Genomic DNA, 14,554 nt, shown 5'->3' with positions numbered 1-14,554 from the left:
TCCCTGTCCCCCGTTAGGGTAGCCCAGATTCTAATGATCCCCGGAGACAGCTCTCCTGAATTCCAAACGGAAATAGTATGAGCTCCGGTGAAACCATTAATCATTAAAATGGAGAAAACAACAGCAATCAAATAGTCCGTCGCTCGTTCAGGTTGCCTTACTGATCGCTAAGAAATACCAGTGGGAAGGAGGGAGTAATCACATTGCAATCCAAATTTTTATCTTACATGCTTTTTCTATAAGCCTATAAAACTTTCAAGATATCAAGACAGTTAGGGACTCCATGCCCCATGGGAAGATGTGTCTGGGGCCGTTTATGAAAACCTTAAAACTTGAAATCACAAACCCAGACTCACCAAGCACCCCCTGCAAGTATGACTATCAAATCTCACTGACAAGCACCACCCTGTGTACTCAATACTAAGCAAAACACCTTCTTACCCCCTTCCCTCAAGAAAGTATCATGATGTGCCCTGGGATCAAGGTTTATAGTTTAAAAAATATATCTAACATCATGTGCTTCCTCTGATGACAGAAATTTACTCACAGAATTAATTATTCCTTTGAGAGCTTGAAAACCACCTTTGACAGGGAAAACTTGTTCTTTGGAATCAGCAATTCTTTCCAGCTTCAGGGGGAAAATGGGGGAAAAATAATTAAGGGGTGAATAAGATTCAACCAAAACTAAACTCTTGACATCAAGTCGTTCCAGCTCATAGAGACCCTACAGGAGAAAGCAAAACTGCCCTTGGAATAGACAGCCTCATCTTTCTCCCACAGAGCTGCTTGTGGTTTTGAACTGTTTACCGTGTGGTTAGCAGTCCCATGAGTGACCCAGCACACCATCAGGCCTCCCCATCACTGCCGCATGGGCTTTTCAATTACAGAAGCAGACTGCTACATCTTTCTCCCACAAGTTGGTTAGTGGATTTCAGTTTACAGCTGAATGCTGAACCACTACACCACTGAGGAACCCTGGTTACGACCATATAATACTTTAGAAATGTCATTTTGATTTTAAGTTCACCTGAAAAATTACAGCACAGTAGTTAATCTGCCACAGTGTGGTTTGTGGGAGAGGTCAGTGACCAAAAGTAGCAGCACTGGTGCTGCCCGAACGTCCACCACAAGATGAACTGAGATGGGCTACAGCAACTTTGCAAAGTGCAGAGCTCTAAGATCCGTACTGGGCTGAAGTCATGGGAGTTTGGGCCATGCTCAACCCAAAATTTAAATGCAAGATCCATTTGTGAGTGGAAAAATACTTTTTCAAGTATATAATCCCTTAATGCTTTACCAAAGTACATTTAATTTTTTAAAGTCTGAAAAAAAATATTTTTTAAGATTTCTCCTAATGGACTTTCTAAATTCCTGCACATCTGAGTCAAATTTTAAAACCCTGGCTCAACACAAAATTTTATCTTTAGATTAGTTGCCCAAATCAAGTATTGTTCAGATTTTCATATTCAGTAATGAAATCTATCATTATTCATAAGTTATTTATATTGACTTCAAGATGTACAACCAAGAATTTAATAGTTGTATAGAAAATAACTAACAATCAATCAATGTCAACAGTTTCCTGTGAAAATATTTTTGACAAACCATCCTTCCTAGAATGATGTAATTTAGATTAAAATTTTCAGATCTGTACTCACCTGTGCTTGTTCAAAATCAAGGACACCCACACAATAAACTCTAGCCCCAAGTGACCGAGATGATTTTGCCTATTTCAGAGGGGAGAGAGAGAGAGAGGTGAATTCTTCAAATATTAGAGAGCGCACGCAGAGACACACAACAGAGTACAGCAGGGAGTCAAGAGCCAGTCTCAGTTCAATACTCACCTCTTTCTCTGCATACGATGGCACCAGACCGTCCAGCTTACCATCTGTCAGCGCAATTATGATGCTAGAGGTCTTTAGGCCTCCTGCTTTCTGGATTTGTTCATTTGCCTGAAAACGGGGAATAATTATCCAACTCATAATTTAATTTTAACTTTGAACCACTATGGTTCATCAAGCCAAATTTGTATATTTGACAAAATCAAAACATTACTAACTGGCCTTCAATAAAACTATGTCCTTGTGTTAATTCTATTTTACTTGAATAGTCGCACCTTCACGAGAGAGTCACTAAATCCCAGGTTTAAGGAATATGTTTTTTTTGTTTCAGGCTTTTGGGTTTTTTTGTAACTGTGGTTGACTACTTTGAATGTAACCCCTGAGAACATGGAAAATTCCTAAACAGGCGAAGATAAATCTAAATGTTTCTTATCACACTACCAGCTCATTTTTCCACACTAATGTTCACTCGCACCGCTCACATAAAGTCAGTGTCATTGAGTTGGTCCCAACTTATAGCAACCCTCAAAAAAATGAACTACCATAAAGTCGTTTCTGACTGACAGCGATCCTATTCGTAGATGTCTCCTCTTTCTCCCAAAGAGCAGATGGTGGTTTCGAACTGCTGACCTTTCAGTTAGCAGCTCACTCTGTTACCACCATGCCAGCCAGATACCTTTTAGGGAGCCTATACTCTCATGCCTAGAACCATTACATGTGACCACAGATCAGAAAATATAAACAGGCAGGTGGGCTATTGAGCTCGGTTGTGAATATAGTACTTTCTCTCCCGTGCTAAAAACATAAGAAAACTTACTAGCTTTAGTCCTTCGTGAATATATGTCTCTCCTGCCGGTTGAACTTGTTTTAAGTCCTCCAACCCATGGCTAATTTCACCTCTGAAAATAATATATCATAATATTAAACAAAAGGAAATGAGCAAAAATCACAATAAGTGCTTCTCTAAAGGCATGGCAGAACTGAAACTCAGCATTCCTTAACAAAAAGTAGAAGAAAGAATATCAGCTTTGAAGGCAGAGAGCTCCTCACACCATTTTACTACTTTAATGAGCAGTTATAGTTTCTATATTGAAATTATAAAAGTGAGAAATGCTAACAATGTGAAATGGCTTTAAAAACAAAAGCCTATTTTAGGCATTTTTCACGGAGAGCGGATAACGTCAATCATACAGATTTTAGTAAATATTAGAGTAAAACTTTTTTCCTCTTTATCCACCAAAAAAGCAAAACACAAGGATTAAGTAGTTCGGCTTTGGCACTTGCTCCCAAAGCATTTGTGCAATGTTCACATCTCCTCACCAAAAGTACGGAATTTCCCCGGCTATTTCTAAATTTCTTAACCACTATTTACAGAGACTAACCATTTCCCACTTGTATCCACTGGGGTCATAAGTCTCATGATTCATTCACTGCATGGTACCTCCACACTCACCCAGACACCAGCACACTCTCCTTGGGCGCTTAATACAGATTTGATGAGTGAACGTCTGGATGAATTGATGCATGCAGACATGCATGGATAGGTAGTAGTAATTATAAAAAGAAGAAAAGCCATAGAATGATTTTCTTGACTATTTATTTGCCCAGTGGAATATGTCTAAATGGAAAGAAGTAAAGAAAGTGGTCTTTCTTACGAGAAAAGTCTTGAAATAACAAAGTACAGTGCCAACAAAGAAACAAATACAATTCATACAGTGTGAACAATGACAAATGGAAGGAGAGTCAGTCGCATTAAGGAAACTTACTGCTCTCTCTCTCTCTCTCTCTCTCTCTCTCTCTCTCTCTCTCTCTCTCTCTCTCTCTCTCTCTCTCTCACACACACACACACACAGATGCACTATTATAATTTATCGAAAAATAATCTAAACTTGTTTTGTGATATAAAACATTAAAAATAAATCAGCATTCAAAGAACCTTAGGCACTCTATGAAAAGTCTCTTTTTGTTTACATATTTATGTCTGTACTATAAATGATTAACAAACAAGTTCTCCATTCTCAAGAACTTTTTCTCTGCTTAAAAATAAGGGGGAGCAGCTTTAAAAAAACACCCCAAAACATGAGCTAATCTTCCCTTTTCATAGTTTAGTCATCTCCGCCAACGCACGTTGCTTTGCTGACATAACACCAGGTTCAAAACCTACGGTCCTATGGACCATTCTCTATGTCACAATCATTTCTCTGTCACGCCCCAGTTTCTCTGCATACCCATATTCAACGCTGACTCTGATCATCATTTTGTTTATTTTCTACTTTAAAATAATTTAATTCATTTAATCTCGTATTCTTACTTCTTAACTAACCTGGAAGTTTAGAATAGGTTATCACTATGTGTTTTATTTAAAATGTATCTCTCTCATGTATAGGCTTACTCATTATGATGCCCACTGCAAAACTTTCAATCCACCATTTGAAAATTCATACTTATACAGATAACTGAGTCAAGTACAAAAATGTATAAGCTTGTTTTATCTAAATATTTATGCTCAGTATCTTCAGAAATGACTTGAAACTGATTCTATCTGCACACAGATATAAATCCAATATTTGATGTTTCCCAGAATTGAGTGGCAGTGTGTCCGTAAGCATTGTTTGCTGCCAAAAGGGAAAAAAAATACAACTGAAATTCAAGTTTACACAGATAGATTTTCCTGACAAAAAGAGCCTTCAGCTCTCCATGATTTCAGCTCACTTAATCATCTACAAGAAAATTCTCAGGTTAGTAGAAAACAGTTAAGGGGATGCTGTGGGTCACAACCCCTTTGGGAGTCAGACAACCCTTTCACAGGGGTCACCCGATTTATAACAGTAGCAAGATTTCAATGATGAAGTAGCAATGAAAATCATTTTATAGTTGGGGGTCACCACAACATGAGGAACGATATTAAAGGGTCGTGCATTAGGAAGGTTGAGAACCACTGCTGTAGGTGGTATTTAGAGCTTAAATTGTAAGTACTGGGGTTACAGAGGACTACAGTTTACAGAAGGTTAAGGTAGGAACCCTAAATCCATTTTTGTCTCCACACAGATTCAACCTCCATTGAGTTTTTTCTGACTGCTAATCACTAGCGCGAAAAACTGCTCTCAGGGACTGTGTGCAGAAGTGGATTCCTACCACTCTCTGACGCAGTCCCCACCTTCCGGGACTTGCCTAGGTGTGTCATTGATGGAAATTGGGGAACTCCAGTTCATAGTCATGGGTCACACCCTGACTGCCCTGACTGCAGCGCCTTGAGCCAAACTTGTTGCAATAATGTATGTGTGTGTCCCAATCACGGTCCCTTTCCTGCTTCTGTCGTCCCACCTGCAACTGTGATGAACTGATCTGCTGCCACGCACGATGTGGTGACAGTTTCCTTTGCTCTCTGTGTCCTCATGTGTCCAACTTTCTGTCAATTCGTGGACACCAGTATGACATCATGCTGACGGTCTTCTGTATCCAGAAGGACTCATCGTGTTTTTTTCTCGTCTTTGTCTGATTAAGATTGAATTGTATTTGAAACTGGGCTCTCTTTTCTCTGCTAGAACAAGGTTAAAAAAAGAACCTACTGATTTGCACTGTCACCTTAAAGAAAACTCAGAAGGAAAGCATGAGAAAAAATAATAAAGGCGAAAAGTAGATTTTTTGGTTTGTTTGTTTTTAATCCAATATCTTTGAAGTTCAATTTTACTGAATGTGACTTTTATGCTATGTCTTCAACTAAAAGCAACAGTAATATTAAATCATCTTTAGTATTTGTTTTGAAGCTGTTGCCAAGGATTGGCATGCAATATACCCTATAAGGCATTACTCAGAAGTTTCTTTGTCACTCCTGAGTAATTGCTGTATACTTCCTCTTTGCTGCTAGTAATACCTATGTAAATTTTGTCTAGTTCTTTCTCTGCCTACTGAAAACTTTACAGTAAAAGATTTAATCATTCATGATAATTCAGCTAAGTTTCTATGGTTATCACATTACTACATTCCCATGATTTACATATTATATATATAAGAATATATGCATAGTTATATTGTTATAGTCTATGCAGTTTCAAATACTTTTGGAAAAAAGTTATTTTAACAAATAAAATATTAAACCTCTGATTTTTTTAAATTGTGAATCAGAAAAGCAACTTTATCATTCATTTTCTCCTTATTGCTTGAATAAGAGGAGAGACGAAAGCACATACTTCCTCATTTTTTCATCTATGAAATTAACTAATACTGCGTTTCTAAAAGTCTGCAGCATAGGGAAAGGAAGCAGGAACGAGAGGAAACATTACAGCACAGCCAGCTGCCCTGCACTGCACGAAAGCAGTGGCTTTTCTGCAACCGCTTGCTCTGCATGTACGGTGACTTCCAAGGGCAGACCACCCATTAAAGGAGGTCAACAAACTAGTCACACCGTAAACTTGTGCTTAGCTTGGTTACTGGATAATCCAACATTAATGACTTCCTAACGAAAATAACAATCGATGAGAAAGTCCAACAAAAGGTATTATCATGGAATTGATTCAAACTCATAGCAACCTTAGAGGTCAGAAAAGATCGTTCCCTATGGTTTCTGAGGCTTTAATTTTCCCCCAACAGTTTTATTGGCATAGCATACAATTCAATAGCTCAGTCCCTCAAGAAGAACGGCACAGCCACGACCACCATCAGTTTGAGAATACTTTCTTCATTCTTGTGCACGTGGCTATTAGCTCCTCATTTCGCCCCCAACTTCCCCTGGCATACTCCAAGAAACCACTAACCCAGTTACTGTCTCTATAGATTTACCTGCCCTGGATTTCATGCACAGGAAAGCATTAACAAACCGAACAAACACGAATAGCACAGTAAACAGATTGAATTTCCACCGCGGCAGAGAGCCTCATCTTGCTCCTGTGCAGCAGATAGGGGATCCGATAGGGTCGGCAGCCTAACCTTTACCCCGAGGGCCCCCACCGCCCCTGATATGCTGAGATAACGGCCTAAATAAAATGGCAGCGAACGCTGACTACTCAGCTAACACAATGACCGGGCCATGGGAGTGCATCTTAACAATGGGCAGTGGCGGAGGCATGCAGCGGTTTACACGGGGCTGCTAAGCGCAATGGCTGCAGTTCAGCCCACCGGCTGCTCCTGCTCCACCAGGAACGGGGAGGTGGCCGGAGAAAGAGGAGACTGCTCCGGGAAAGATTGACAGCCTCGCCAGCTCCAAGGGGCCGGTCTGCTCCACGGTCAATTCGCTGAGTGGAAACTGGCTCCACGGCACCGAGAAGTCTGTGTGTCCAGGTGGATCTGCATTGGACCACGTTGCAAGAGGAAGGGGTGTGCTTGGAAGAAGAACGCTGGAAGCACGCGGACTGCTAACCGGCAAAGCGCTCGGGCTCGGCAGTGTGGCCAGGACGGTGAACTTCGCCTTCCCTCCACTGGACACGCTGCAAGGGAGCCAGTGCTGGGGAAGGACATCACGCTCGGTGAAGTGGAGGGCAGCAAAAGGAGGAAGGCTCTCGCGGAGCCCGCTTACCCGGTGGCTGTAACAATGTGCGCAGGCGCGGGAACAACTGTGGGTTTGAAATCTCTACAGATTTCACTCACATATCTGTGCAACAATTACTGACAGGTAATCCAGCCGGTACTTTCCTATAGGATGGTCAGTTCTAAAGTCTTGCTTCTAAGAATCTAGTTCATATATGCATGAGTTTATTCCACATAGCTATGCCTAAACCTGTTTCTGGGATCTGTGAATGACTATCGACAAGTTGCCGTTAAAACAACAACAACAACAACAAAAAAAAACACAGCAGAACTGCCCCTGCGAGTTTCCAAGACGGTGTCTCTTTACAGAGAAGAAAGCCCTGCGGAGGCGCTGATTGCGGACCTTGCAGTCAGCAGCCCAGCTCTAACCACTCGGCTGCCAGGGCCCCTTGGGGGCTTTAAAAGCAGAACAAAAGGGATCCAACCAAAACAGTGGCTCCTGGGGAGATCTACTGGGACAGTTAACTTAAGACAAGACAGGTGAGCTGAGAAAGGTATAGTGCCTCTGGGGAGAATTTCAAAGAGAAAATGTTGTAGGTTTTCTAAAAGGGCACAGGCGATCACCAGGGCTTCTGGGAAGAAGATGAGGGAAAACTGAGAACTACAATAGTGAAATGAAAAGGCCAAGGAAATGACGCCAAGAGACGGCTGTTCCATCATGGCAATGCTTCTGCTCCTTCTTCGAGCGCAAGAGCTGTCCAGGAGCATTGGAAAGCCTCGCCTCATCCATCCTACACCCCTGATATTGCCCCTCCGGATGTTCTTATGTTCCCAAAATTCAAAGACTATTTCAGAGAACACAATTTGGGCCCCTGGTGGATGCCCAAACTGCCATTGTGCGTGATGTAACATCAGGGAACAGAGGGATGGAAGCACTGCCTTCAGAAGTGGAGGATGTGTCAGAAACACATCCTTGGTATTTTACATCTTACCTTTCAAGTACTTGTTCTGCAATACTTTTTGGCTCCCCTCGTATTTTCGCAAATGTATGATGTCCTTTTCTGGGTACTGGCCTTTCTTGATAATATATCCAAGATCTATCAAATGAAGTCTCAACATCTTTGCTTCCAAGAAGCATTCTGGCTGACGTCTTTAAAGACATTCAATGCACCCATTATTCTGTGGTCTTTCTAATTCATGGTCCAGTTTTCATAGGCATATGAGGCATTGAAAACGCCTTGGCTTAATCACTTAAGGGCTAATATTGTATGAGACCACCACTATAAAAAGAAACATCAAGACAACGGAAGAGTCTTGTTCTCATGACAAGGCCCTGCTCAATAACTACCCTCTTGATGTGAGCAGTGGGAACTGGGTGCTGCAGAAAAGCATGGTGAAGAAAGCAGGTGGTGCCCAGCTATCGGGAAGAATAGCATCTGCGGTCTTAAAGGTTTGTCTTAAAATAAGCAGCCACCTAAGCAAGGCATCCCTAAGTCCACGTGGAAGTACTAGCCTGTGTGATCCAAGGACTGTATATTTTAAAAAAACAAACCCAGAGTAGGAAATGGTACTAGAGCTTAAATTCTGAACACCTGGTTTGTAGAAGGCTGCAGATGACAGTGAAACCGAAAACTCATTTGTAGGACCTCCCGCACAGATGAAGCCTCTGCAGTCTCCAATCTGTTTATGGACCAGAGATGGGAAAGCCCTTGTTACCAGACACAGTCCACTGCAGGGTAGCTGGCTGGAACTGTAGCTATGTCAAAATGTGACACCTTGTCAGCCATCTCCCTCTTGACCTGATGAATAATTGCCTGAGTTTTTTCATTTTATCCGCTTTATTATCACTTGAGGTTTTATTTTGTTTCAGTATATCATTGTTATTGGGCTATTTGTACTCTGTCATGATGTTGTATGATTTTCTGTGCATGAAACCCAGATAAAGAACACCTATAGAGAAAAATATTGGATCAATAGATTCAGAAGGACATGACTGGGGAGACTAGTGGAAATGGGCTCTCCCAACAATAAGAAGAAATGTCTGAAATTGATAGTTGCATAAAACTCATGAATGTGACTAAACTATTGAAATATATGATATGTGGATTGTATGTATGTGAAAATGCTTCAAATAAACTAATTTTTAAAGTAATTAATTGATTTTTAAAATACCATTGTTTGAGGCCAAGTGCCCATTAGGCCTCCAAGTGACATCTTTACTATTCCACACTTTATAGAGGTCTTATGCAACAAATTTTCCGAATGAAACATGTCATTTGATTTTCTGACTGCTACCTCCATAATGGTTCATTGTGAATCCAAGTAAAATAAAATCCTTAACAACTTCTCTGTTTCTCTTGAGGGGGTCATTTGGTCCAGTCGTGAAACTTTTGGTTGATCAGCCTGATTCCCCATTCTTCTTTGTATGGCTGTTCAGGATGTTTGTCCTGCATCAGCTTGAAGACTCATAAAAGGATCCATCCGTGAGGCACCTCTCTCTTGACAGTGACCCCACATTCTGTTCACACAACTACCTCTTGGTCTATGCATAAGTTCTAGATGTGCATAATTCCCGTTCTTCTCATTGTTACCCATAGTTTGTATGGTCCATGCAGCTAAATGAATGCCTTTGCATAAGCAATTAAACACAAGAAAGCATCTTTCAGATCTGTTCTGCTTTCTGTCAACATCCACATTACATGTGAGGGAGCATCGGGAAAATGGAATTTCTCCACAAACATTGTGGAACCCCTCATCCTGCTACACTTCATGTCACTCGAAAAATAAGCGCTCAAAAAGTAATGCATTCTCTTGCAGGCCCTAATTTCTAAAGGCAAAAAATGCTAATATATCCTATTTTCATATAACCAAACAGGTTTAATTATCTCCTCAGTTAAAACAAACAAACTCATCAAGTCAATGCCACCTCCTAATGACCCTACAGACCAGGACAGACCTGCCCCCATGAGTTTCCAAGCTCTAACTCTATAGGAGTAGAAATCCCCAGCTTTCTCCCACACAGAACAGCTGGGGTTTCACACAGCTGACCTTGCAGTTAGGAGCTCGATGTATAACCACAATGCCACCAGGGTTGCTGAATAGTTTATATGAAACTCGGGCTATCACTTATTTAACATGCCGTGTTATGCCACCATACATCAAGCTCTCTGTGGTCCAGAGTCCAGTGCAAATGCATCCAAAGTAGAAGCCCTGGATCCCAAATGCATCTGCTTATAAAGTGCTCTGCACAATCTAGATCATATGGATGTGTTTCTCCACTTTATTCTGCATTTACCAAAGTGGGGTACAGGGATCACACCTCAAATTCAAATCTGCTGCATCAATATATTTTAAACCAGTTTCCCCACCTGCTCCCTTCTTAAGCTCTCAGAAGTTGAGTCCTACCTTTTCCCATTTCGATAGACACCAAGCATGCATAACCATAAACTTCATTTTTTTAGAATGTACTTATAAAGCAGAACAGTTTCATTGAAAGTAACTACTAACATATCTCTCATTAATCTCAGCTCTGCCACGCTGAGACCACTGATGTTAGCATGATGTGCAGTCTAAGCAGAATTTTCTAGGCAGGAGTAACCACTTCCTTAAAAGCTTTTTATTTTGTTTTGTTTTGTTTTAACTAACTGTGCTCACTTCCTCTCACCACCACACCGGTTTGTAAGAGAATAGACTACATTTAATCCATATACTCATGAATTCTGACAAATTGTGCAAACTGGAGAAGGGAGAGCATAGAAAACTTGAGTCAGTGCAGTGGTTAAGTGCTCAAGCTTAGGAGGCAGACCTGGATTTGAACCCCTGCTTCAACTACTGAGTGTATTGTTCAGAACAAAGTCCTTTTACTTCTCAAAACTATTGTCACACTGTGCTGGGTCAAGAGGAAGATAATGGTGCTGTACACTGGTAACTTTCAAATATTAATTTAATCTTAGCTCCTTCTTATTTAATCATCAACACCAACATTAGCCCACAAGAAGGAAACTAAACTAGAACAATTGTCATGGAGAAGTAGTAAAAGGTAGGTCCTTAGGGGAAGTGATAGAGGCAAAAAAAAATAAAGTAAAAGAGAAGAGAAAACAGAAAAAGACAAGTAAATTATTAAAATGACAAAGATCTGTTGCACAGTCTACCTGAGTATTTCTCAGATATCTTTGAGCAGGGCCTTCTCAGGTACCATCACCACTTAATCTTTTCAGCATTTCTATTTGGAATAAATGATCAGCTCATTTTAACTGGCAAGATAATAGGGCAGCAAGAGGCTAGGTAACTTTTCCCAGGCGAAAGAGCCGGTACGTAGTCCCATGTGTGTTTGACTCCAAGGTCCAATCCTAGCCTGTTCACGTTAGCAAGGGCCATCAGGATCTCCAGGGCCACAAGCTGGTGCGCTCTATTCCCGAGCAATCCCTGAATTCCATGAGGATTCCTAAATAACTATCTCTGGCTACATAGGGAGTTACCGTTATCATTCAAACGAAAAAAAAAATGAAAACATTTTTGTTCTTTCTTTACAAATAATACATTCTATAAATTAACTAGTGGCCACCCTCACTCCTACAAAGTAGGTGCTAGAAACTCTGACCTCGAAGCTCCCTGGTTCAATTTGGGAAAGGATTGTCTTTGCTAGGTTAGTGATGCAGGATTAGCACAGCAAAGACATTAAGCAAGCATAAGCGAAAGATCAATGGAAGAAGAAAGGTGGCAAGCCACATGAAGATGACCACAAAGCAGAAGTTCCGGAAAGACAAGGGCCTTCCTCCAAAGCCAGCAGAGAGAGGATGCCTTCTTCTGTGGGGCCATCCCCCGAAATTCGGGCTTCGAGCCTCTTACCCTACAAGAAAACAAGTCTCCGTAGGTCAAAGCTGCCTCCTTAGAGCAATTCTGACAAGACAACACCAGATAACTAAGCATGACCTAAAAGCCATCGGGTTGACTCATGGTGGGCCCTTTTGTCTGAGAAGAGCTATGCTTCATAAGGTTTTTATGACTAATGTTTTTATGTTGTTGTACACAGGACACTATGAGATTTTTTTTAACTCATCAAATTTTTTAAAACTGACTGGACAGCCCCTAACAACAAGAACAATCTTATAAATAGATCACCAGACCTTTCTTCTCAAGCACTTCTGGGTGAACTCAAACTGCCGCCGGGCTGTCATTTAGCAGTCAAATATGCCAACCATGGGCACTGACAGCCAACCCGAATCACCCAGAGGTATAAAACTTGGATTATGAAGTCGTGTGTGTGCGTTCATCGTGGAATTTAGGGACCGGACAGAAAAAGCATTCAAGAATAGTGCCCATGAAACTGCTGCTTTGCAAATTCCGGTGGCTCCGGCGAAAATGAAAAGACGGGCTGGACTTTGGAGTCAAACAGGCATGGGGACTAAGAGGAAGTGATCGAATTTTTAAAATTGTAAATCCCCTCTTTAATGTCATCGCTTCCAAAGACAACGTAACTGTGAAAGGTCTATATGATCTAAACTTAATGGTTTTTTTTAAACCTTCCTAAAAGGTGGCCTGAGGGAAAATGTTCCCCTTAGCAATTATTATTGTGCTCGGGTCAAAACAAATGATGATATTTTCAGTTATGGAATGTTTTGAGGTTTTCTTTTCCGTGAGTGCATTAAAAAGTGTCTTATAATGAACCTCTAAGAAAAAGTAAAGAAGAGAAAAGGAGCAAAGGTTAAGAAAAATATGTCGTCGTGTATTGTGGTACAATCAGAAAAAGGAGTCGTGGGTGTACAGAGCTAAGGACTCAACTGCTAATCAGAAGGCCAGTAGTTCAAATCCACCAGCTGCTTCACGGGAAAAAGATGTAGGGGTCTGTTTCTATAAAGATTGCAGCCTCGGAAATTCATGGTGCTGTTCTACTCTGTCCTATAGGGTCCCCACGAGCCAGAATCGACATAGCAACACAGGCTTATGAAGATAGACAATGTATCATAATTGTTAATAATGTGTATGCTAAAGATCGATCACCTCATCCATTCTGTCATTCAACCCTTTTATTGAGCATCTACTATGTGCAAGACTCGGATGTAACTGTTGGCATTAAGGGCAAGCAAGGCAAAGAAGATACAGTTGCTCTCATTTTTTACAGTAGGAGATTATATTCAATTCATGAAAATAAGAGTAAAATGATTGACAAAATAATTTTAAAACATGTTGAAAGACATTCTTGTGTTACAAGACATGACTGGAGGATGGGAGGAGCACCTTCAGATTAGGTGGCCACAGAACACAGGAGATGAAACTTGAACGACAAGGGCAAGCCAGTCAGGGAGAGTTCTGGGTCAGAGAAAATCAAAGGCTGTGTACAGATAAAAGCTTGGTGTGTTTGTAGAATGGAGAGTTAGTCAGGTGATGCTGCGGGCATGGTGTGTAGATGAGGTCTCTGGATGGATTCACACACAAAACAACCTCACAGTAACCCTACAGGACAGAGCAGAACTGCCCCTGTGCTTTTCTGAGGCTGTAAACCCCCGTCCTTCAAACTGGTTTCAAACTGCTGACTTCCTGGTTAGCCGCCCACCTTGGAACAGCACCAGGACCCCCAGATTCGGTAGCGTTTGCAGGTCAGGGTTCAGAGTTCACTTTCTATTCTAAGTCAGTATACTACTTTATGCATGAGAAGGGCATGAGGGACTAGATATCTGTAAAGCTCTTTCTTGGTTCCCATACTGTTCACCACCTACAAGCTGAGCGTCCTTAGAGAAGCCGCCCCAGCTTCAGTTTCCTCATTGGTAAAGCAGAGATGATGACACAGCCATTACAGAGAATTGGCACGGTGATGCACTGCAGCAAGGCATGGAAAGCACTCTGTACATTGGCTGGCACACAGCAAGAGCTCAGCATATGTTTTCAACTACAGCATGATTACAGGATTAAGGCAATAAAGGAACTGAGCAGACTCTACTATCCCTAATTATGCAACATAGTAATTAAAAATATCTCTTAATACTAGTCATGATTCCATATTGGCGCTGACCCATAGCGACCTTGTGCACGACAGAGCAAAACACTCCCCGGCCCTGCACCATCCTCACAATCTCTCCTGTGCTGGAGCCCACAGCTGCAGTCACTGCGTCAGTCCATCATCTCCTTGAGGGCCTTCCTCAGTTTCCCTGCCCCTCCACTTTACCAGAGATGACGTCCTTCTCCAGGCGCTGCTCTCTCCTGATTGCATGTATGTCGAAAGCTCCTAAGATGAAATCTCGCCACCCTTGCCT

At 41.5% G+C, this 14,554-nt stretch overlaps 1 protein-coding gene across 1 annotated transcript in view; it reads right to left on the bottom strand.

Annotated features, from left to right (window-relative positions):
• ANTXR2 (ANTXR cell adhesion molecule 2) overlaps positions 1-14,554 on the bottom strand; it is a 169,354-nt gene that overhangs the window by 144,790 nt on the left and 10,010 nt on the right. Inside the window, exons 4-7 of the mRNA XM_075544147.1 lie at positions 2,659-2,740; positions 1,845-1,952; positions 1,659-1,727; positions 548-628 (exon numbers count right to left, since the gene is read on the bottom strand). Coding sequence (XP_075400262.1) covers positions 548-628; positions 1,659-1,727; positions 1,845-1,952; positions 2,659-2,740 — 340 coding nt within the window. The remainder of the gene's footprint in view (positions 1-547; positions 629-1,658; positions 1,728-1,844; positions 1,953-2,658; positions 2,741-14,554) is intronic.

The sequence above is a fragment of the Tenrec ecaudatus genome, chromosome 3 (genome assembly GCF_050624435.1).
Source record: "Tenrec ecaudatus isolate mTenEca1 chromosome 3, mTenEca1.hap1, whole genome shotgun sequence".
Classification (NCBI taxonomy): domain Eukaryota; kingdom Metazoa; phylum Chordata; class Mammalia; order Afrosoricida; family Tenrecidae; genus Tenrec; species Tenrec ecaudatus.
This window is presented reverse-complemented; position numbering and strand designations above follow the sequence as displayed.